Raw genomic sequence first — 21,628 nt, 5'->3', positions numbered from 1 at the left:
ACCTGTGAGAAAGCGATGCGCAGACAAGCGCATTCCTTATTTTTTTTCCTTTAACTTTAAGCGCGAGGCGCGCTTGCTTGTTTTGCAGGGATAGAACTATGGTTTCTAACCTTTAGTGTTACCTTAATGAACCCTCGTACCTGCCATTGATTGCCCCCAAATATAGGAGCGGTTATATTCAGCTGCAAGGCCCACTTCATCAGGTGATGTGTTTTTTTGTTGTTGTTGCAGTAGTAAGCTTCAGGTAAGAACCAGTGTTACGCGATGCATATGATCTGTATCCTTATTTGAGATGCATAACATCTCAGCTTGAAGCATTTTGCGAAATACCAGCTAGCGAATGCATCAGATGATCAATCTCGCACAACCTTTGCATAATCGGAATTTCATAGCCTCAGAATTACGAGGCGGTGGTGTCCGTTCTTCATTCAGCCTTAAGATAAAGTTGGATCTCAATTTCTGTATTTTATCTCTTGTTTGCTAAATTAGGTACTTTTATCTGTTGAGATTGAGACCTTTACTGCGTATGTATGTATTTTGTTGTGTTGCTGGAACTAAGAAGGGAGCTTTAAAACATTCACCATTGAGCTGATAGGAATACGACCCATGTAAGATGTCCATAACTTGCAATGGGTGTGTTAATTTGTGGAATTATTTCTTGGGTAACAACATAAAGGCTGTTTTGATTTAATGGAACATGCTTTCCCATGCGTGTGATATTCGTCTTTAAATCCATTTGGTTTCCTATTTAATTTTGCCTACTTGTACTTGAAAGCAAAGCACGCCCCCCCCTCTTTAGTTTTCATTTTGTACGGTAGATCAAGGAACTCCATCTTTACATGTGCTCCACCAGTTCATGACACGTTTGCCTTATAATTCATGCACAATATAATTTCTTTTCTAAGTAGGTACTGTATAGTTGGTCGTTTAAAACATGACTTGTATTGGTAAAACATTGTTTTTTGTCCCCGGTGTGTCTATGGGTGTGTTTTTCACTTTATGGCAACTTCCACTGTTACATGTATCCTTACACTTCGAATTAATTTATAATTTGTTCGGTGTGCTCTTTTATTCACTGAATTGGTCCTGTGCTGTGAACTAGCTTCAACAAGGCCACGCTGTATTTTGTAAACACTTGTTTGCCACGTTATGGCTGCCTGGGCAGCAGAGAGCAGGCATGGGAGGTGTGTGGCCAGCTTTGCCATACATAGCACGCCGACCAAGCTCTGTTTTTATTTTTAAATAGTATTTCTGATGCAGAGACTCAAACCCTGTTTTCCAAGTCCAAAGTCGGCAGCTCTGGATGTTACCCCACATCCTCTTTTGCTGAGAATAGGTGTCAGTGTTGGTGAATTATCTGCTGGCCCCACCCCTCTTTGCCAAGCCTCAGTGCTTTGCCCCTCTCCATCATCACCTGTGTGCCTTCTGCAGAAGACAGGTGCTGTCTACTCCCTACCCTATCTCTCACGCTCTCAGTGCTGGAGGCAGCATTGGGTTAATATTATTTATATTCCTCACTTTCACAGCGAAGAGAGAGAGGGGAGGAGGTGGAAAGAGGGGAAGTACTGAGTGCCAAGTGGCCTCTTGTGACGTGTCTCCTTAAGCAATCATGGCTCTTACTTTGGAGAAAATATATACATAGACCCTCAATTTCCCCATAGTTTTGCACAATCTATTTATATGAGTCAATAGTGGTTCGTGTACTCAGACCCACAAATTAAATTATGTTCGGGACAGTGGTGTGTTGACTAACTCATATGACATGTTGATGGAGCGGGGGTGAATGTGCTTCCGCCATGCTCTGGGCGGTGCTGAATGTAAAAGTGCTACCATGCTATTATAAGGTGGCCTTCTACTTAATATCCTCTGTCATGTTCGGTGTGAGGCATGATGGTCCCTCGACATTCTCTGGGTATTGGGTTACATCTCAGCCATCTGTGTTCATGGGATATCTGTTCGCCCACTCTCTTGGTTGTGGCGATATGGTGTATTTACTTTGTGCTAGTGGAGAGTACATCACTTATATAGGTAGTGGTTTAGAGATGAGCATAGTCCTGCATGTTGAGGTTTACAGGAATGTGCGAATCCCCCTCCACCATCCGTCTGTGGTGACAGCAGTGAAAATGTCCTTTCCTGGCATTTTGGGGGATGTGCGTTTCCCTTCACTTGCGTTACCAATGTGCACCATCATTCTCTCTCAACATTCTTGGGTTGATGTGTTCACCCTTAACCCCTGGGCATGCTCATGGGGATAGAGGAATGTGTCCCCTTGACCTCTACTCAGGATCATCGGTTGTTTATCTGTTATGGTGAATAGTTGTGGGTGCTACATATGCACATGTGCATGGTGCTTGAGCAATGTGTTCTCCACCTTCCAGTGTAATGCGGTTGACGAGTATCTTGTGGGCATATTCCTTGTGATGGAGATGTGCATTTCTCCTACAGACAAGCTGATAATGATGGACATGCATATCTCCAACCCACACATTACATGCTCATGGCAGGAGTGGTCACCGTGTGGTCTGCTGTAAATCCAATTTCTTCCTGTAAAGCTCGGGAGAATTTGGAAACAAGGTGAGAGAGGGCATCTACCCTGGTGTGGCCCAAACTCTTCTGGCTGATTTATCTCGGAGGGAACATCTGCCCCATAGGTCTGTTGTGTTCGGGCTGGGAAATGCCCCATGGAGAATGGGTTGTGTCTTGCCTCAGTAGCAAATCTGAGGTGAAAAATCCCACCCCACCTTGTCCTCTTTTGATGTTTGCGTGTTTTTTCGAACACACTATTTTTTAAGGAAATGGCTTTGTCAACATTCTACTTACCTACACAACTGTTTTTTCATTTGTTTAATAAAACATACTGCTGTACTTCATTTCCTTTCATACGTATGCTAATGTATTTTATTTTGTTTCCTTGAAAAAAACTGTAAAATGCCAATCTATGAAGGAACAGCTGGATGCCGATGTTTTTGACAAGATACATTAAATATACAGTAGCATTTATTTTCCAATAGCCCACAATATATCCAAGTAAAAAGCAATATGCTTCCAATATATTTTTTATGCTACACACAAGTCATTATTCACGCGGTCATTTGCCAAATGCCCACTCGTGTGCATTGCAGGACCTTAACCAACAGAAGTTTATGCTAAAAAATGTGTTAAAACAGACACAGCCCACACAGGTGCTCGTAATGTAAATGAGTGGTTTTTAAAAACTACACAAGGAAAACACAGTTCTTTGCTACATCCAAACTTTGTATACATTGCTCTTAGCACCATCTCTGTCCCTCAGCCTTATAAAGTTGATATATTGAAAATGGCACACATTTTATTAAAACATTAAGGTGTCTGTATCGTTTTAATCCACACTAACAAGGTCTTCAATCATTGGATACATCAAACGCTGTCTTTTCTACTTGAGCATATCTGTCCACTTGGGTGGCATAGCTTGAAAACATTGCCAAGGCCAATAGCTCTAGCTAAACACTTATAAGGTCCCAAAAGCGAGACCTATTGACTATGCCAGTGCTTGTTTACTTTTAGCCAGGCACTCTCAAAGAGTGCCTGTGTCTGTAGTCCATCTGCCTTCCCCCGCTGTCTGTGCTTTCCTGACTCCCTCCCCCTGTCTGTGGTCTTTCCCACACTTCTCTTCCCCACTCCCTCTTGGGTTGCCTGCCTCCCCCATCAATTTTCTTTGTGCTCTCCCATCCTCCTGCCTACGTTCCTTGTCTTCCATCAACTCCCTACCCATCCCATTCTGTTGATTGTCTGTCCCGGCCTACTACCCTCTCAGACTGTCCACCCACCCATCCATCTTCGGGCCCTCTTGCAGAGCGATATGGCTTTTTAAATGTTTTTAGAGATGTTGAACAGCAGTGCAGGCTGCAGTGTAACATGGATTTAGGTCAACCAAAACAAAAAATCACTATGAAACAAACAATGCCGTCCCCTGCCATAGCAATTTGTTTTTATTTCCTTTATGCCAACAGCATCCTGTGCTGCTGTGCATCACAACATTTCTAAAAAACACACTGACAACACCAATTGGTCTCACATAGGCAAAATCTATTGGCTTTGCCAATGCTTGTTTTAACTTGGGTTTTCTCATTGAATTCCTGGATTGCGGCTCTCTCATGCATAGCAACTAGCTAGCACAGTATGAAGTCTTTGCCAATGGCCAATTCTTAAAGTAAAACAAAAAATAGATAAGTTGCACTTGAAGAGAGAAAATCGTTAGAAAATAGTGTTGCACTGGAAGTTTAAGATTTCGCACACACATGTCCAAATGTAAAACAAAATGATAACTGAGCATTACTGCTCAAGGAATTAAATGTGATTTATCTGACCTCTCAATAATGGGCCTGAGCTGACCGCGAACTTGCATGAGAGTAACGGGCAGTAACTGTTAATACCTGGACTGAAATAATGCATCAATTATGCTTTTAGCACCAGCCCTCTTGATCACACACAAAGCACACACATGCACACACACATGAAGCCACCTTTCTGCTTGTTGTCCCGCGTCACTTGCACTTAGTCAGAAATATAGGAAAGCAACACTTGTCAATGCTAGCCTTCATACTAGCTCAATCAATCTCAGACATCCAGAGGATGCTAACGTAAATCTGTGTACACTGTTGCAATTCGAACAAACTAGGATACCTTATTGTGGTTTACCACAAATCCTTCCTATACAAAGTTCTCAATTGCACTCATCTCCCCAAAAATCATTAGTCATGCAACTCCTTGGGAACAAAATATATTTTAAAGTGGATAATCCCAAGCAGAAATAAAAGGTTTAGTTATGAGAAAGGGCTCTAATTTGCTTGAAACAGATTGCATCAGAATAAAAAGAGGCCTCAAGCTTCCCTCAGCCCCACTGAGTCTTCACCTGCGCCATACGATGGACTTCAGAGTGAGACTTCAGACTAGAACCAAGGCTTGATAGACCAAGCAAATGGAGAGGCCCTCAGAACAGCAAACCGGGTCTATAGATACTCTATGGTTGTATGGTGGAATAAGGAACCTAAGGAGATGGAAGTTATTCATTGTTCTGGTTTCACGAAGTAGTCTGTGTTTGCTGTGTCACGTGTCCAGTTTGGCAGACAAAAGTGCATGGTCTTACTTGGTCATGGCAATTTAAAGAAACAAAAGCAGAAAAATAAAACCCCGCATCTGCATCGCATTGAGGGACTTATTTTTTCAGTGGCTGAAGTATTTGGAGGATTTTCACAGCTTTGAAACTCTGGAGGAGACATATATCCAGTAAGCATGTTAGCTTGCCCAATGCCACCTCTGTGTAAGGACCCCCACACGTGACTTTATGGTCTAGTTGAATTGAAGGGTGGATGCTTCTTCAAAGCTCTCCCGCTCTTGCACTATGGCGCCTCTGGTGGCAGTGTGTGGAAGCTCAACCATTATGGACTCCACAGTCTATAAGGAGGAGTTAGTACCAGATCCACAAGAGATAACAGAATGGGTACAGTTAATAAGTCCACTCCCAACCCAATATAAACAGATTCTAAATTCAGAAATCTCACTGGCAGAGGTGGAAAAAGCTATTAAGAAGGGTAAGAGGGGTAAGGCTCCGGGGCCAGATGGTCTTCCTCTAGAAGTTTATAAAACTCTGATTGGTTTAATTGCTCCTTTTTTACAGCGAGTTTTTAACGACATCTTTAGAGGAGACATAGCAATGCCGAAGTCCTGGAATGAGGCAGTAATAGTACTGGTCCCAAACCCGGCAAATTACCAAAATACTTAGATGCCTACAGGCCAATATCATTATTAAATAATGACTATAAACTGTTTACTAAAATCATGGCGGATAGATTAAGTCTAGTCATTCCACTCTTAGTACATGATGACCAAAAGGGTTTTATGAAGGGTAGATATTTAAAAGAACTCACCTTCTCAGTGGTTGGCGCAATAGATATGGCAACAGTTTTTAATCTCCCTCTTGCTCTTATTGCCCTGGACGCCGCCAAGGCATTTGATCGCGTACATTGGCTATATCTAAATAAGCTTATTCAGCATCTAGGATTAGGCCCAAGATACACTAATACATTGCTATCATTGTATAGCTCCCCCACTTCTAAGGTGCTGGTAAACAGCGTCTTGACACCCTCTTTCAGAATAATGAGGGGTACCCGCCAGGGATGTCCGATTTCCCCTTTACTATTTAATTTATATATAGAGACGCTTGCTAGTAAGATTAGAGCTATGGATACAATAGTTCCTTTTAGGGCAGGCGAGTGGAACAAGAAGATTGGTCTTTATGCAGATGACATTATTATTTTTACTTCAAACCTGAAAGAATCCATGGGAAATATTTGTAAGCTCTCTAAAGAATTTGGCAAAGTTTCAGGACATGAAATTAATGAAAGTAAAACAGAACTAAAGGCATGGATCATTGACACTGAGGACTTTAAATGCAAGAAGGAGATGAGATATCTAGGAGTGAGAATAACACAGAATATAGCAGAATTAACAAAAATTAATCTTTCAAGGGTGAAGAAAGAAATAGGGGAGACATTGCGAAGTTGGAGTCATCTACCTCTCACTCTGTTTGGTCGCACTAACTTGATTAAAATGGTGATCCTACCAAAGCTTACATTTCTGTTTGAAACAATTCCCTGGGACTTTGATAAGAAAGGGCTTAAGAGACTACAAAGCGAGATTTGTTCTTTTATATGGGCTACTAAAGGAGTTCGCTTATCCTGGAAAAAAATTAGAAGAAGATGGGACAAGGGTGGGTTATCAGCCCCAGATTTTTTGTTATATGACTGGGCTTTTCGTTTAAAGAACCTGAGAGAACTAATGGGAATACCAAAGGCTACAAATATCGGGCGTATTTTTCTGGCTATGTTGAGTTTGAGTAACCATGATGAAGATGGATTCATGTATAAATTTTCAGATCCAAAATATTTCAAAAAGGTGAAATTGAAAACCCTACGGGAGGCAGCAGAGCTCTGGTATAAAATTAGGAAACTAGCAAAGTTGAGCTATTTTGGATATAGGTCGTCTATATGGGACACACCAGGATCACCGTTATGGGTAGAAGATGCATTGGCTGTCCCGTTAAAAACAGCAGGATTAAAAACTTGGGGAGACCTATTTCCAGAGGGAGTATTGATTGGTTGGACACAAGCGGCACAGGTGTGGGGGCAAGGGTTATCTAAGTTCAAATACATGCAGATACAAAGCTGGGCAAACAAGACGGATACTGTTGTAGGGCTTCAAAATGACTTTGAAGACAAGACATATTTCTCACAAACATTCAAGAAAGAAGTTGCGATGTGGTACTGGGCAATGGTGGAAATGGAGGATGGCCCGTTTACATTGCCGGAACAGTTATGGAGGGATTGCTTGCCGGACATCGCTACAGAAAATCAATGGCAAGTAATGATGACTATACTATATAAAACAGTTAAATCTGCAAATTTAAGGAGAAATGTTCTCTTTACTATCCATAGAGCCTATTGGACCCCCCGCAGACTATCGAAGTTTAAAGCCGGAGGACGGGTTGAATGCCCAAAATGTGGAAATATAAACGTGGACGACTTGCACATGTTTGTGGAGTGTTTAAACATCAGGGAATTTTGGGAGAGGGTAAGCAACTGTCCATCACAATCAATCGGCCACACGATAGAGGTAAGCCATGAACTAATTATTACCGGGAGACTTGACCCACATGATAACAGAATAAACGATAAAGTAAAGATAGTTTTTTATGGGGTGCTGCTAGCCCGCAGGGAAATTTGTAAAGTTTGGGTAGAAGCTAAGACACCGACACACATGGATTGGTTAAAAAGCATGAGATATTTTGCGACATTAGATTCTAAAGGTCAGATAAGTAAGAAACACAGATTTTGGTTACTCTTTTTGGAACACTTTGGATAATAGGCAGACCTTTGTCTGGGTACGAGACAAGAGATAAGTATATAATGGAAAATTCCTATGATTAAGGCCTTAGCCTATCTCGCAGGCCAGTGGAGTAGGTCCGTTCTTCGTGAAGGCGGAGTGGAAGAATCTGGTTGCGGCCTCCAGCGTGGCTGGGTCATAATACACACAGGGTGGTATAGGAGATTGTGGCCTGGTCCGGGCTGGAGAGCTGCATATACTCGAGTCCACAGCCAGCATATTGAGATAAAAGCCCAGGGCGGAGCCTACTGAATATGGGTGGCGAAAAGGCTAATGAGGAATAAAAAAAGTAAAAAAAAAAAAAAAAAACCATTATGGATTCGAAGGAGCAGGGAAGAGCATCATTAGAGTCTGCAACTCACAATGTGAAAGACAATGGAAAGGGCCATCTCCTCGGCGTTCTCTAACGGAGAATCCTGCACAAGATAAGCTGACTCTCCTACAACCTTTTCTATGCTTCAGGCCCCCTTCTTAATACTAAAACTCTTCAGCTGCAAGGAAGTATTGTTCACTTCAATAAAACTCAAGACCCCAAACCGCTGTTCATACTCCACCTTTATTCAGCCCAGACTAAATGTAGCACCTTTAACAAAAGTAGGTAAAGTCATAACCGGTGGTTGATATGTGGTCTATACGGATGACCATATCCTAAGGGGGCGACGCAATTACCGATGAGCTACTGAACCGCTTGCACATTAGTTCCCCATTCTTGGCATTATTTTTTTAATCTCTTCAGTGTTGCAGAGACACATAACCTACATATCAACCCAGTTTTGATGCTTAGGATACGGATAATGTCAAGACTGAAAACGAGCTCAGAAGCAAGGACGAACAACAGATTGAAATTGGTGATCACCATGGATTAAAAGAGATTTCTGTGGGAAGTGAATTGGATTGTGTCTTTTCAAGCGAAATCTGCATCTACTGCAGACATTATGGTAGGATGGGTGGGGTGGCAGGAGGTTTTTATCCTTATCCCAATCCTAAAAGGGTCTCACTGTGGTGGGTAACCTGCAAGGAAGCCCCATGTATAGTCTCATCTTAGTTCATGTATTTTTATTCTAATAACGACTTGCACTCTGGGACTGTGTTTGTTTTGTACTTTATAGCTGTTGGACCGTAAACGCTTAGGGTCCGATTAAAAGTTTGGCAGTCCATGGGCCTGCCAAACTCCAGTCGCGGCCGGTGCAGGTAAGAGCAGTAGGGTGGGGGGAGTGGGGGGTAAAGGGAGGGTGTGGCAGACGACAAAATAGGCGAAATAACATTTAAAAATAAAGAAAAACACTTACCTTGCTCTTAAGGTAAGTGGTTTTATTTATTTTTGTATTTTATTTTTCCTTTTCCCTCATCTTTCAACTCCCCCCCCACCCCCCCCCCCCCCACCCCAGCCCTGCCTCGTAACCACTCCACTGCTCTTTCCTGCACCGGTCGCGACTGCCAAACGTACGGTGGAGGTGAGATGGCAGTCAGGGACTGCCGCACAAATGGTCCTACAACTGTAGTACAAGTATTTCTGTCAGACATTCAGAAAACCGCCGCAACCGCCATGGATCAGTGATCCCTGGGGACAGCGCGGCAGTCTGAGGCCACAATATGCTTGGTGGTGTCGCTGCAGATCCAAGAATATTATGAGTTTCCTCACTGCCCTCTTTTCATGGCGTTGAACCTGCCATGAAAAAAGTGGCGGCGAGGAAACTTAGGGTGCCGTACAAGGCCTGCTGGTGCTTTCGTGCACAGGGGTGCTTTAAGGGGGGGGGGGGGCACATGGAGTGCCCCACTGTCTTTCTGAACCCCCAGTACCAGCACAGCGTGGACTTTACAATCCATGTCGTGCTGGAACGCGCTGTGGCTGTCCCATGGCTGGCGCTGCCTTTCTAAGGCTCTCCTAATGAGCTGCCACAGGACCATAATCTGGCAAGCAGTCGGAGGTGGAGTTTGAAAGTGTGGGAGCGAGGCAGGTCATGCTACCCTGCTCCAACACCACCAAACTCACAATAAGGCCCTTAGTTCATGGGTATTAATCTGCACTGCCCACATTGATCTCACTCTCATTGCCACAATCCAATCTATCATATTTATTTCGCATGTATACCACTATATATATATTGCAAGTGACCTCATCAACAATCTGTGGCCACCGAGGTCACAGGTTAAAAAAGTCGGAAACCCCCCAAACTTATCGTCTTTTTAGTCACTCAGTTCTATTTCTACACACTGATCACACTACAAAGAAGTGTAGGAAGGATGCTAAGAGCCCTGTTGCAATCACGGAAAATGACCCCTTTGACTGCTTTTGGGGTAGTAAAATATAGAAATGATCAAGGTTCAATGGGCCCATTAAGGTTCTGGGCCCTGGTGTGGTGTCACAGCTCTGGTGTTACCATTGTTAGCTACGCCCCTAACACTACACAGGTCTTATGTAGTTTCCTCAAATACAGACCATTTACTGCCATCTATCGTTACCTTTTGCCTGAATAAGCACCCCTGCCAGTGAAGGCCTGATCAGGCTCCACCGCTTTCGATTCACAATGGCTCATTCTTATCACGCACTGAAGTTACAACGCAGACACAATGAAGACACCTTAACACGGCTTGGCATAAACTTGGCACCACTTCCTCTCTGCACATTTGAACCATTGTGCATTCTTGGCAAAGGTACCAAGGAGTTCATCCTGGGTGAAAACTGAAACACATGACTCAAGCACCTGTCAAAAGGAGTTTGCGAAACTCTTGGCACAGGAATCTCCTCTAATACTATGAACGCCTACCTTCCCAATGTGAACTCAGCTATTGACCGCAATACACTCCTGACCATGTTTGCTTTTCCCATACAGCCAATGCCGGTCACCTCATTTATCTGTATTCCTATACACAATACTTAATTTGTGCAATAAGTTCGGATGTTTTTCTCAGTAGCATATGGCCGGTGCTGCCAAATGTCGTCGTTGCTGAATGTGAAGATGTCTTTATTACACCAAATGCTTCTTTATTCATCACTGGACAATCTATGTCTCTCTCTCTCAGTCCTGCAGTTTCTTTTTCATCCCTGCCTTCTACCGTTCCCATTTTCTTCCTCATTTATTTCCGTTTTTCTGTCTCTCTCTCTCTCTCTCTCTTTTGTTCTGGGTCAAAGTCAGATGATTGAAACAAGTGGCAGTCGCTAAAAATGAATGCTGGTGGGCTTCACCTGCAACCACCAGTTCATATGAAAGCCCTAACTGCAACTACCTGTAAGGAGTACATGTTTTGATTGGACAGAGGTTGTGTGCTTCCACAAAAAAGTGCTTGCCCTCCACACAATTGTGCTAATTTTGTTTCTTTATCCAGCTGCCTAAGGTTGAACTCTCAGGGGCACACACGACATTGTCAAGGTGTTAAAGTTTCTTTGATAACTAGATCAGTTTTACTCTGGCAGCAGCACAGATGGGAGAAGGGCAGTGATAAGCCTATGTGGATTTTTAGGTCTGGCTTGACAGTGCAACTGTCACATGACCTTTTAACCTACACTAATATTATTCTACAGTACTTTGCTTACACACAATTGCATATCTTTCCCATGCTATATATTTGTAAACACTTCAAATGAGCACATAACATTCTTTTAAAGCCAGACATCTTGGCATTGCCAATTCTGGTCTTTTATTACAGAGCTCTCCCACCTTTAACTCTTGAGACCGTAGACTGTCAGTCACATGAGTACAGATATCAGTACCAAAAATCCAGTTCCACAACAAATCACTGAAGATATACTGCGGCCTTCACTTACCGGCCCGCTGCCCGCAGTAAGGTTCTGGAGGGCACCCAGTGATGCTTCCTGAGTATATGTACGGCTGCTTTTGGCGATCAAGGAGAGGTACATTCGCATGACAATGGAGTGCCACAGCCATTCCACCCCCTTAGGGTTGCTCTTTTCTTCTGGTAAAGGAGTATCCGTCTGCGTCTACCAAAAGTACATGTACAGTAGACAATCAGAAACTTAATTTCACATAAACTAATACATCAGATCTTTAACTATCAGCGAGGGTACAGAATTAGGAACAATGCTCAATACAAATATGCGAGCTGTAGCTCAAAATAACCAACAGGCAAGATAGGGGTAGAGAATGAGTTGAGGGTATCACTTCTGCAGCATCACACACACACACAGTCTACACACTAAAAAGCTGCTGGTTAAAAGAGCGGATCTACAGAATGGGGTCCTCATGAAAGTCAGTTATTGAGAATACAGAGAAGTAAAGTCCACAGTATAGTCAGATAAAAGGTAAGGTACAGATTGAGAGAAGAACATAAGGTACAAAGCCTGACAAGGTGCTGCTTATCAATTATACTTTAGAGGGACCCAACGACCGGTTGAAGATGCACTTCATATTTTGTGACTTCTAAAACCCTGCTAATATAATACTAGTAAAAGCAATTCGAGATCTGCTGACAACCACAAAGAAAGCTTAGTGGGTTGAGCACTCGCAGCACGTCTGTGTTCAACCTGTAGGTCTCCAATTAGAATTGCAGCAGGCCAACCTTTGGAAGTTGAGAACATGAGTACCATTGAGTTCTTTAATATGGAAATTATCTAGTCTGTGAAGCATAGGCATTTTTTTATGTTCATGAATTCCTTATCACTACACTCACTATAGGATAACAAAATTCTTGCTCAAACTCACTGAAGTCTGGTCTTTGCGGTCTTTCACAGATATTTCACACTAGTTGCTTCCAGAAAAAGCCTGTTTTGAAATAAATTTACCTCTAGGATTAAATATTTTACAAAACATGCAATACCTGTTTGGTTTGCAAAATGCTGCCTTAGTGACAAACCCAGCACAGTACAGAATGGTGCTAGTAAGACCTACCTCTTTAATCTTTCCGCTTCGCCCTCCAAAGCAGCCAATGTTGGTACCGCTTTCGGAGATGTTCCTACGCTGCATGTAGATGTTCTCGGCGTAGGAGCTGGGGAGCTCGGTCTCGAGCTGGTAGGAGAGGTTATGCAGGATACACACGCAGTTCTCTGTAGACTGGAGACAACATAGGTGCATGTTACGAAAGCGAGGACCAAGTCTGCGGTCAAAATATTAACCAACTGGAATAGGTATTGATAAAACTTCTCGAGACACAAATCAGCTGCTAAGAAACAATGGTATGGGTGCGAAATAAAATATACACAAGACTTGATCATCCGTCTGAATCACTGGGTTTGGACTCCTTTGTGTGACTTTAAATGCTAACTGGCCTGGGCACATTGGACGATTTTGTATTTATGTGTAACTGTATAGTGGGAAAGGAGACAGAAAGTTACTCAGTACTGTACTCTTGAGGATGAACAGCACTGGCTTGGAATAAACACCATAAACCTACTCATGCCACCCAGGGATATGATTTCATTCTTAAAATGTATGTGGTTATGTCAGGAAGATTATAGGTTTGACAATGCACTAATACCTTCATGCCTGGCAGGCTGAGTGAGGCCTGGCAACATAACAAATTACAAAGAGTTATCCTTTCTAAGGCGAGCTTTTAACCCCTCCCCTGCTGGTGACGATACCACTCCATCACCAGCCGCGGTCGAGCTGTGCTGATGACGGAGCGGTTCCGTCACGGCCCGCTCGGCACGCCTGCGCGGCGCGGATTCCGCGCCTGCGCTGAGCGTTCCATTGAGCGGGCGGGGCCGTGACGGAACCGCTCCGTCATGAGCACAGCGCAACCGCGGCTGGTGACGGAGCGGTTCCGTCACCAGTATGCGCCCGCCGCGCGGCCGCCCCGTCCCCTTATCACTGCGGCGGAATAGCCGCCGCAGTGAAGGGGTTAAAGTATTGTTTCTAAAGCCATGCACATGTACGTATCACTGGATATTTGGCAATATGTTTAAATTTTTTTTTTAAATCAAAATATACACCCGTTTTATGATAATGCTCATCAAAACTCAATCATCCTAAGGACTGATTGGAAAGGGGTAAAAGGCACCCCAACTTCTATTATACTGCTCTAATTTTCAGAATTCACAATAGACAAATGCACATATTTCACAAAATTCACTTTCGCTCCCCACACCCCAGCAATCAGAAGTGACTTGTGAAGGCGGTAGGTGGGTGCCACCAAGGACCCTGTCCTTCTGGGTCACGCTACACATTATAAGCAGATTTGTTGCAAACTCTTGATTTCCAGCGTCACCTAAGTCAGTGAACACCTGTATTGTTGATGGAAAAACCAACCCTGCAGTACAATTTGCAAGTTTGAAATAATAATCTAGTTCCTCACTGAAATGGACCAAAAAGTATTGAAATTGCTGTACATGGTGTGCAATGGTGTGCCAGACATTTTATGAAAGTTAACTGGACACCTTTAGCTGGAGATTGCTGTGATTGGACATTTAAATAAGAGGTAACAAAGTTGCCCTGATACGGAGTTATCTCAATTTGAAGGGCAGAGGGAAAGGCCTCTGAACGCAGCAGCTGCAGGAAATGTAATCAGACAGGAGAGAAAGATTCCTTCTTTGTCATGATTGTTTAGGTCAGGCTAGACAGAGCAGCTGTCTAGAAACCTAGTTCTACCTATTTTTATTTGAATATACATAGAGTGGGCTGTGGCTTTACCAGAAGAGAATTTCTCACTCACCTAATGCTATTGGCTATTTGCGTATCATTCCACATTCTAGAAGCAACATCATTGAAATGGTTGAGGAACTATTTTATCACTGAAAAGTATAGTCAACCATTACACTGTTAGTAAAGCTCAATACTTACGTCCTATATGCATCTACAAAGAAAGTTTAATACATCCACCTTTTCTGTATCGTAAACATTTATTTTTCTGTACCCTATTTTTGCTGGTTTTAGGGCCCTGCACACTGTGGTGGTGATATCCAGTTCCACAGACCATATGTGCTGGCTGTGAAATGATACTAACAAATATAGTTTATCCCAATTAGTCTATCTAAGTTTCCAGTAAGACCATGGTAGATGGTGCGGAAAATGCACCCATGATGGGAGAGTTAAATGTTATATGTAGGCTGCTGTGCCCATTTACACCGCACAGGTGACAAACATATATGACTGTCAGGAGCGTCACTGTGCTCTGACTAGACTATAGTTTGAAAGAAGATACACAGGGAAAGAGAAGTGCCTTTGCCATTTAGAAAAACATCTGCATTTGTATATTTTAGTAGGATACCCCTTAACTGTGCCTTGTAAGCCCATATGGCGGGGTCCTTAGGAGCTTAAGATTTACTTAATACATATTTGAAATTGTGCACCAACACAGTGACTGAATGACCAAAAACTGTTTTCAGTGTTTAATTTTGTAAAAATACATTTGTGCTGCCTGAGCCAAAAGTGGCTTAGAACCAGTTTTGCCACTCATTTCACCTCCAGAGGCGAAATACACTTTCATGGTTTGAGTTAACAACCACGCCCTCAAGCGAACAATGACTTGGCGTCTCTGCTCAGGAAGAAGAGGTGTTCAACAACAACTACTAGTCATTAGCACATATTAACCATCTGGGAAGTGGAAAAAGGCAGTTGGCAGAACAAAGGATGACGTTCACATTTCATTTGTTGACCTGAAGACCCCAAACACCTAGTACTCTTCGAGGTTTCCAGGCTCCAACCCCAGCAGGAGAGAGAAATTGACCTAAGTGGAGAGGTTACTTCTTCTAAGATGGGGAATGGTTTAGTGAGAGGCAGAAACTTTTCTGGTGGAAGACAGCTTTAGTTATCTTGGATTTAGGGCTTCTGTGAATTTTTAAAGTAGACGAAAAATCACTACTGCAAACTAAGGTAAGCGTAGTCAGAGACAGTAGACTGGTTAGGTTGGGAAAAATTCTTACATCACTCGATAGTGCACAGGGTAAGACTGACATCTCGCCATCGCCTCCTAGACCTCTGAATACTACGTATGAAGAAGAAAGTCTTATGGAAAGAAATAAGACTCATGGATCCAACAGCACCCAGGAATTGAAAATGCGCTCAAAGGAACATGTGATATTCTGTTTGCCCGCCCCTGGAAAACAAAAAGCACAAGAACGCCGGATTCCAAGAGCGCCCAGCTTACCACAGAAGACTGGACCTTACAGTAGCCCTGGCTGGACACAGGGACAACAGAAGCCTGTCCTTGGACCCGAGTGCTGCAGAAGTGACCAGGAGGAACAGTCCCACTTCTGGAGGACTGTGGCAAGGTGTCGAGGTTTACCCAGGGAAGTCACACCAGACATAGACAAGAAACCCAGGTTAGTCCTACTTTGTGCTGTTTTCTACACTAAAAACAGGTTCAGTGGAACGTTGTATAAAACGTATCTGACCTTATGGAGCCCTGCACAGCAAAAACTTCAAAGGCTGCCCCGTTGAAGGATTCTGAGAAACAAAAAGTGACTAAAGGCCTTACTTGGATATCAGCCAATGGAATACTCCATCACAAACTTGACGGATATCTCGTCCGCTGGATTACGATCTCCGTAGGATATAATGGGATCATAATATTCCCCTCCGCCAAGATCTAAATCAGGTCCAAAGGCCGTAGGTAAATTCTACAACCATGGAGAGGTGGTAAATGCATATCAGTTATGAGGAGCCCGCGGAGGTCCTGGACAACTGTGAAATTATATTTTGCAATGATGATTTACTCTTTCTAGGTGCGTTTTTTCCTAAAACTTGAAAGAATCATATCTCAATTTCCCTTTGCCAGATTTTAATTTGTGTGATGTTGATTTGATTATTAAATGCTTCTCTAAATTAGTTTATGAATTTTATTGCAGTCTTTTTTTAATTTAAAATTGTTGTTACTGCTTGAATTTTACACATATTTCTCTGGTGGTTGACTCATGCTTGAGCCACAGCTACCAGCGGCTGAGCAGAGGTTCTTAAAGAACTGTGTTTTGGCCTAACCAGATTATGTTTATTAGGTTGGTAGTGGTCAGCCTCTTCCAAATTAATAACCTAGTTTCTTGCAGAAAGGAATCATTTTGTATTACCTTTTCTCTAGCACTAGCAAAGCCAAATGAACTGACTTCAATATGCTAAACAGCATCAATGCTTGCTTTGTGTGCATGCGTTTTCAAATACAACTTTCACAAAATGTGAGAGGTACCCTTACAAACGTAGGGGACAGGGTCAATTACAACAAGTCAAAGTGGTGTCCCCCACTCACGCACAAGACACTCAACAAAAAACCCATAAAAACAACTACATGTTTTTGTATTACCTGTACATTTAGGTGGTCATATGCTAGATTTGAATATGTATATTTTTTATGAGATCTTTATCATTTAAGGTGTATTTAATTTATATATATTGATGTATGAACTGCATTTACACAGATATTAGAATTTAGTGGCTTATACCAGAAAACAGAAGGCCCCATTTTCAATTGTAATAACAGTGTTTTTGATATTTCTTATTGTTCTAATAGTATTCTTATATCATTGCTAGAGTAATAAAATGAAACATTGTCACATATAATTGGGTTCAGTAGTTTAGTTTGGGCAAGGATGAGGTGTGAATAGGAGAGTGTCTAGTGCGTAAGGGAATTTAAGTGTCACGTGGGGGCCACCACTTTGACTTTTTGTTTTCAAATACAACCCACACCTAATGGCTTTGCCAGTTCTTGCTTATTTCACTTTTAACACAGTCACGCTCAAATCACAGACACAGATTTCAAAGCTAAATTTTTTTTCAACTGAATATTCATATGTGTTTAAGTTCCTCGTATGAGCCGTATATAATTAATATGGAATGCGTTCTATTGCTTCACAGAGCTGTTTTTCGATGAAAACAAGGTTCACATTTGGTGCCTAACTTGCCTGCCTTAAGTTCTGTTTAGTAAACCCCACCACATAACTTGATCATCTAGTCCTGCCGATTTCATGTGTCCCTGGTGATATTAAACAGCCAGCAACAATAAGCTCAGTGATTCCAGAGTTTACTCTAAATGAGAAGTCTCTCTAGTACTTCAATTCTGAATTTTCTAATTCTTCCATAATATTTACTCCCGAACCCTTATCTTAGCTTGTGACAAAGAATGTGCTACACTAAACTGTATAAATTCAAATGTATTTATCCATAAATGACATAAAATAGTACTCTCGTTAATTATCATTTGGCATGCATCTTAACCACATTTTTAGTGTTTGTAATTTGCTGAAATATAAAAAAAAAAAAGGGCAATCGATCAATAAATGAAAATGTCTGCCAAATCTGTGTCTCCTAGTTTGAATCTCTTTGTGTAGACTCTGGTTTTGAGGGTGGCTGAGTAAAGTCAGACGAATTTTTCCGAGGCAAGTAATGTCACATCTTTTATCTTATTATTAATTTTAATTTTATTTACTTATAGAGCACCCGATTCACCCACTAAGGGGTATCTCCGCGCTGTAGGGAGTAATTGTTCTTCTCTGGTACTGTCTGTCTTTTTACCCCTTTGTGGGACTCGATTGTTGGTGGTGTGTCTAACTCGTACTAGTATCGCTACATTAGTTCATTGTTTTGAGGTTCACATTAATTGAAATCACCAATTTTTGCAGATGGGAACCTAAAGATCCCTGAAGGTTCAGGGCTCTTCAGGAGGACAACAAAACAGCCTGCTGCTACCTAACTAAATGAGTGGGTTTCTTTTGGTTTCAGATACACGCAAACCACTAACATTTAGAATTACAGAAATCTGACCATGCAAAGCACAACAGCAACAACTGAAAACAAGTCCATGTAGGCAGAAAACAGAAGTGAAAATATTCACTATAGGACAAAAGGTACAGTTGTCACAAATGGGTCCATCTGAAGGAATAAACATGAGTTTTTATATGTGCATCAATACAAGCAAAAATCATCTGCCCCAAGCAGTACACTAGTAACAAAAGCCATTAGGTGGGGAAGATTACAAACTTAAGGTCAACCACTATTTTCATACAAATTAAGACAACAGTTGCCAAAGCTTTAAGCTGGGGCTGGCTGTGGACCCATGATGACCAGGCAAGGTGATGGCTTGGAATGTTGCAGCCATCCTGATATGTAGTGGGACAGTGTTGGCAGAGGGGATGGAGACTCTAAAGTGCCCTACAACACAGGACTCCAGTGCACGGAGCTCAAGTTGGGAGGCTCTATACCGGACATGCAGCTGCACCTGGAATATATAACCAAGATCGGGAAGGTGGCAGTACTGTATGGGGTTTGCTGATTGCACTGACCTCTGTACAATGCCCACGCTAGTTGCTGGAGCAAGGCTTGTATTGTGCCGTTGATCCAGCTTGAAGCCCGAGGACCGTACGGGGGGCTTTCTTACTGTGTAGGCCTTCTTTGATGGTCCTTCTCCATCAGCAGCAGGTTGAGTGCTGCCATCCCATGGAACATCCATCTTGAGCCTCAGGTTAACTCTGGTGGACTTCAATCGGGTGACAAATGCCATCCAGTGGAGACTCTTATTCCACCTCATCATCATCTATGGATCTTGTGCTTTTCATCCAGAGGCAGAAAGGTGAGGCACAGTCCCGCTGCACTCCACAAGCTGAATTATGGAGGCTAGAGCTTTGTGAATCGGCTGGTGCCCCACATGTGGTGTGGTCACCTGACCCTGACTACAGCTCGTCTTTTTTGGATTTGTAATCTTGAGGGGTGCCTCAGTGTTAATCTACTGGATTACATCAGAAGGTAGGTGGAGTGCTGGTCGGAGAGGTAGACAAGCCACCCACCCACACACACAAGTCTTTGAGGTTCCCCAGATGCCTGCTCCTCACTTGATTCTTTGCTTTAGTGGTGTGAGGGGCCTGAAGGATAGACCTTAGGGGTTTTACAGTTTTCATCTAGTGACTCTTGCTAATGGAGATTGTGCATGGTTCGTTTAACGGCTTCCTCCGTACTTCTACATTTCGCAATGCCCATTAAATTCATACTTTAGTGATGCCATTCTAGATGTTGGAGGTGATCCACTGATTCATACCTATGTGCTCAGACAAATGTTTTCTTTGTGGTAATTATGGAAAGGAACAGAAGGGTGAGGCTGCATCAATTAAATAAACTGAAAATGCATGAGTTCCTGAAGAGGCCCGGATTGGGAATAATGGTGCCATCCTGGTGGGGACCAAAACTTCAAGGGTCTATGTTCCAGACATCAGCGCTCTCCCTCAGGGAGATGATGCTTGCAATAACTGACTCAGATGGTAAGATTGCTAAAAAAAATAATTGTCTAGGACTCTTGGGTGAGTTGCAGTACCGTCTAAGGGTAAATGCCTGTTGATGGCTCTTATCAGCTCTTATTTCGGGGGGCACCAGAAACCCAATTCACAGAACTCTAAATATCATGTTGTATGTGCTAACCTTACTCTGGGCACGGCTGACTGGACACGCTTCCACATACTGGAGGGGAGGTAATGGTTCTATATTCTGTTTCAAAGACATTGTAAGGGTGCGAGGCTCACAGCCCAAAGGACAATAAATTACTCCAATGATGGGGGCAGGTAGAGTGAAGTAGAGATTTCCCAGAAAGGTTAAGGATGTTTTTGGGGTAACAGACATTTCATTAAGGTGATCAATAGTTATGTGACTCGTTGTATAGAAGTGTGCAGTTGGAGGATTTGGTGGGGCTCTTCTTGTTATTTATTGATTTATTTTTGGATTGCTATAGTGTAAATACAGTCCAAGGGAATCAGAGCGCTTTACAAGAGGTAAATTCCAAGCATTTACTGGGAATATACATTTATAATAAAATAAAGGAAAAGAGAAAAACAGACAAGTGTCTTTTGAGAGAGTGTGAGAGATCACAGACTTAGTGCAGGTATCTTTCAAAGAGAAGGATCTAGAATTCCATTGTAATTGTAGCATGGTAGGCGGGCGCAAGGGGAACAGGAGTTCCCAAGTCTAATGGTGCTTTGGTGATGCCAGAGTGAAGTAAGCTCCTGTAATCTAGCCTCAACCAATGCCTGAAAAGCAGTTTTTACATCTTGTTCAGGAATGAGATGCCGGATACACCCAGGGAAGCCTTAGTTGGAACAGAGTACTCTAGGCCATGGCAGAAATTTGACTCTGAAGAGTAAGCACGCTGTTGAGCAGGAAATCAACCAACTTGGCATGCTCACCAGTACAGTGGGGTGTTGGAACGCTGAAGAAGACAACGATTCTAGCCACTATAGTACATGTAGGGTGCATTTCTTCAACAAGATTAGAAGAAATTCTGTTGTTTCAGAGTTAAGTTTAAGGTGGTGAATTGACAGCCACATTTGAATGCCTACCAGGGTGTTAGAAAGAAGGGCCATACCATCCAGGGTAGGGATCTTTAGGTAGATCTGGGTATCATTGGCATACAGGTGGAACAGGATCCCAGAGCTCTTAAGGATCTCACATATTGGTTTAAGATAGAGGTTAAACAGGGTTGTTGAGAGGATGGAGCCTTGAGAAATCATTTGTTTCAGGCTGACTGGATTTGAGACGGAGCTCCCAACTTTTACTACTGGTGAATAGTTTGTCAGATAGGAGATTAACCAGTCAAAAACTACCCCTTAAATGCCCATTCGATTCATCAATCTGCTGATCAACGCATGGTGGTTAACTATATCTAAAGCAGCTGAGAGGTTGATAAGAACAAGAAAGCAAACACAATGAAATGATGGACGGAGTGCTGAAACTTTTCACACACTCACCCCCAGTCACCGATCTGGGTTAAATTCATCATCGTTCTTTAGCTCACTTCGCCACCTCAGTTCAGACCCAGCTATATGCAAATCAGTCTTGACCCTTGTGCC

General features: G+C 42.6%; 1 protein-coding gene across 1 annotated transcript in view; it reads right to left on the bottom strand.

Annotated features, from left to right (window-relative positions):
* Positions 1–21,628, bottom strand: part of PKP2 (plakophilin 2) — a 474,852-nt gene that overhangs the window by 51,369 nt on the left and 401,855 nt on the right. The window contains exons 8-9 of the mRNA XM_086920178.1: positions 12,768–12,929; positions 11,687–11,860 (exon numbers count right to left, since the gene is read on the bottom strand). Of these exons, the coding sequence (XP_086776304.1) occupies positions 11,687–11,860; positions 12,768–12,929 (336 nt within the window). The remainder of the gene's footprint in view (positions 1–11,686; positions 11,861–12,767; positions 12,930–21,628) is intronic.

Source organism: Lissotriton vulgaris, chromosome 1_1 (genome assembly GCF_964263255.1).
Source record: "Lissotriton vulgaris chromosome 1_1, aLisVul1.2, whole genome shotgun sequence".
In the NCBI taxonomy this organism is placed as follows: Eukaryota; Metazoa; Chordata; class Amphibia; order Caudata; family Salamandridae; genus Lissotriton; species Lissotriton vulgaris.
Note: the sequence above shows the minus strand (reverse complement) of the source record. Positions and strands in the feature narration are given on the sequence as shown.